Genomic DNA, 4,037 nt, shown 5'->3' on the forward strand with positions numbered 1-4,037 from the left:
TTTAGAGAGTAAACTTAATATCGCTCAAGAATTATTACTTTTAGTATAACAAAACTGAATAATTCAATATTGGTTACAATTATATTATTTATTACATAAACATTATCTTTATACTTTATTTCAAAACAATTAATTACAATACTAGAGTTCAGAGAGATTAATTGTTAGGTCAAAGAAATAGTTTACCATTGAAATATGAATTTAAAGTAGCAAAACTAATAAGTTTAGTACATAGAGTAAAATATATTCACGTAGTCCAATTTGAGAATACTCAATATTTTGCACATTTAACGTGTTTGCGATTTTAAAATTGTGTTTACATATTTATTCAAAGACAAAATTCATTCTCTTGAAGAAACGGGACATTTAAACAGGATAGCCTACTTCTTGAGCAAATTAATAATTTGTAAGTGATCACTTATCATACTTCCTTTATTATTTAAACTATTAAAATCAAGTTTGGCCTTATATATAAATTTAACATTCATAATATTCATTTATCCCTTTTATATCAACTTATTATCTTAATCATTTTCAAACCATAAAACATACCTGTCTTCAAAATTAACTTGTATACTCATTCAATCTAATGAACTTTCTCAATCCAATATTAATTATGACTTATATATACTCCATTCCCCTTACACCGTTATCAGGGTATTTTTAAATTCTCAATTTTGATAAGAATTCAATTAAGCATTTAATTAACCACTTATTCATTATATGACATATTTCTAAGCTCAAGGTAAATAAATGCAAAGCTTACACATGATTTCTCGAGTTTTCACACTCTGGAACTGGTATATTTGAGTATTATCTCTACTATTATCTTTGGAATTTGGGTCTGGTACAGGGAGATGATCGGAGGAACGGGATTGGGGATAAACAGTGATCTACGGACATTATAATTCTATGGTTGACGGAGTGTCAACGGATCTTGGACAAGTTGCTACGAAACCTATTCTCGAGAGCAGACTATATCTCTTTACATGTATGTGTTCTTTACTGTACATTGTTAAATGAGTTATTTGGAGACTACTTGCTTCATGGAATATATAATCATGCTATCATGTGAATGTTAAAATGCCTGATAGATTGCTTGTTATTTTTTTGGAACCTTACTGGGTTTTTTGTTCATCCTATTATTTGTTTTCCTTAATAGGGTATGAGATGAGAGAGATAAGAATAGCAATAGTTTGTAATAGGAAATCTTGAGTTTGTATTTCGATCTACTTAGCTGTATGTATAAGTATGGATGTTTTGGTAATTGAATGGTTTGTAATATTTATTGAGGAGTTTCATGCTTACTTTGGAGTTAATGTTATCTCTAAGTTAATGTTAGTGAGTGAGTTCTAGCAAGGGTTGGACAGCCGGTTCGCTAACCTTTGGGGTACACTCTACGGGGAGGTGGGGTCATCACAAAATTAGCAGTTATAGGAATGCATGTACCTTGGCGCCAAGTTTAGAAGTATGGAATTTATTCCAAATAACACTCTGACGAGAAATTTTGCCACTGCTTTGACACTTACAATTCTATACTTTCTTACAAGTGATCCAATTAAAATTTGGAAATTTTGGATAGAGGATAGGAAAGACACATACACGAAGAAAGCTCAAACAATTGCCATTTTCAAGTCCAGAAGTTGTCCAATTGTAACCATTGGGAATATGTTGCATTGAGATGGTATATCTTTCAATAGCTGGATGCATACTTGCTTCATTTTAGGGCTCAACTGAGGATTGGGTTCTATACATGACAATGCCAGCTTTGCCACCAAGGTCACTTGTTTTGACTCTTGCTTACTTGGAGACAAAAGTCGAGGATCCACAATATCTTTCAGCAGTGTATCATATGCTGCTGTAGTAGATGATGATGCTGACAATGTTGACGATATGGAATCACCTAGATGCTTGCCAATTATCACTTCTAAAGTTAATACTCCAAAACTATAAACGTCACATTTTTCATTTACTTCCAAGGTATATGCGAGTTCTGCAATTCACAAATCAATAATCACTTCATACTATGGCGCAGATGAACATATCTATGTAACTAGGAATTAGATTATTGAATCATATTCAAAAACAAAATTGCTTTGCTCATGTTAGCTTTATATTACTATGCATTCGTTGAAAAGAGAAGGTAAAGAGACAAGTTAGATTTGTTTGAGCAAAGAAGAGTATACCTGGAGCAGATCATCCATAAGTTCCAGCGAATGAAGTCTAGGAGATGAATCAAGCCTCAAGATTCTTGCAGTGCCAAAGTCAGAAATATGAGTTTGATACTCGGAATCTAATAAAATATTTTTGCTAGATATATCTCGATGAATTATAGAAGGTAAATAGGATTGATGCATGTAAGATAATGCATTTGCCACATCTTTATCAATGTTTACCCTCTTGATCCAATCTAACCTGGCTGCTGTTACATCATTGCTCAACAAGTGCAGCAAGCTTCTCTCTTCCAAGAAATCATAAACTAAGAAGGTGTGTTGTGCATGTGAACAGAATCTGTACCGCTTCACGATGTTGCGATGCCTTATATTTGTTAGTGCACGGATCGCACTGGCAAAATCTTTTGATCTCCTGAAGGCACCATCATCCATTCCATGAAGTTTCTTGATAGCAACCACTTGACCATTTGGCAACTCTGCTCTAAATACACTTCCAAATCCTCCCACTCCGATGCAATACTTGGGGTCGAAATTCTCTATTGCATCAATGATGTTCTCATGGACCATTTTCCCGTCAAAGATCTAGACAGAGACATATCTCTAGTAAATTCCTGAGGCTTATTCTCCATGCTTCTCATATGTGACCTTGCATGAATGAAGATGTCCACAACCACGACCAAAAGAAATATGGTTTCTAGTATTGGAGCAACAACTAGAAAGATCATTCTTTTAGTTGTCCTTCTACTGATCTTCTTTTGAGTTGATTGAGAGCAAGGCTTCAATCCAACAACAGTGCCACAGAGACCTTTATTGTTTCTTAGAGCATCAAATGGAGTTTTCTGAGATGCACTAGTGTTGGGAAGAGGACCTTCCAATTGATTATAGGATATATCAATGCAAATCAAGCTGAAGCAATGATCAAAGCTTTTTGGATGGAACCTGATATCCTATTATGCGAAAGATTCATCTTCTTAACGCTTTTTATCTCGCCTAGCTCTGGTGGCAATTTGGATTCCAACATGTTTTGGCTAAAATCTAGTGTTGCAAGTGAGTGAAGATTTCCTATTTGAGAAGGAATACTTTCAATGAGTGTATTTTGGCTCAAATTCAAATCCAGCAATTGTGTACAATCGCCTATTTGTTTTGGAATTGAGCCACTAAGATTATTGGCCGACAAACTAAGGTTTAAAAGTCTAGACATCTGACCAATTTCTGATGGTATATTGCCTGAAAGATCGTTGCTGTCCAGCATAAGCTCAAGCAACGAACTCAACTTTCCCAAACTTCTAGGGATCCTCCCATGCAAGTGATTTGAAGAGAGATGGAGTTTTTGCACATGAGATAACTCTCCAGGACTAGTTGGTATTCTGCCCGAAAGATCATTGTTCGAGATGGACAACAGTGTCAAAGTTAGATACCTTGTCCATTTCCAAGACAACTGACCAAAAAATTATTATTGTTTAAATAAATAATATCCATATATGGATAGACGCCAAATTCTTCCGAGATATTTCTCGATAGTTGGTTGTAAGCAACACTGATAGTTCCTAAACCAGAATAGTTTTTCAAGCTCCTTGGCATACCACCGACAAAGTTATTTTCAGATACTATGAACCTTGTCAGTGAGCTACCAATGCAAATATTTTGGGGTAAATGACCGGTAAGATAGTTTTGTTTGAGACATCATTAGCACATTTAAATGTGTAAGATTGTTGAATCCATCTGGAAGAGCACCACTTTGCAGGTTTTGGAAAATACGAATATAAGCTAGTAACTTCAATGTTCCCAATTCCGGAGGAATAGCCCTATATAAGTTGTTTTGGGAAGGTTGAAAGTCAACGAGATTGGTCAAATTTCCTAACG

General features: G+C 34.9%; 1 protein-coding gene across 1 annotated transcript; it reads right to left on the reverse strand.

Moving 5' to 3' along the window:
• Positions 1-1,613: 1,613 nt before the first annotated feature.
• LOC113690897 (MDIS1-interacting receptor like kinase 2-like) lies at positions 1,614-2,741 on the reverse strand. Its single transcript, XM_027209020.1, has 2 exons — positions 2,187-2,741; positions 1,614-1,910 (listed from the first exon to the last, which is right to left on the reverse strand). The coding sequence occupies exons 1-2, from the start codon at positions 2,739-2,741 to the stop codon at positions 1,614-1,616; spliced, it is 852 nt and encodes a 283-aa protein (XP_027064821.1).
• Between the last annotated feature and the right edge of the window lie 1,296 nt (positions 2,742-4,037).

Source organism: Coffea arabica, chromosome 1e, assembly GCF_036785885.1.
Source record: "Coffea arabica cultivar ET-39 chromosome 1e, Coffea Arabica ET-39 HiFi, whole genome shotgun sequence".
Taxonomy (NCBI): domain Eukaryota; kingdom Viridiplantae; phylum Streptophyta; class Magnoliopsida; order Gentianales; family Rubiaceae; genus Coffea; species Coffea arabica.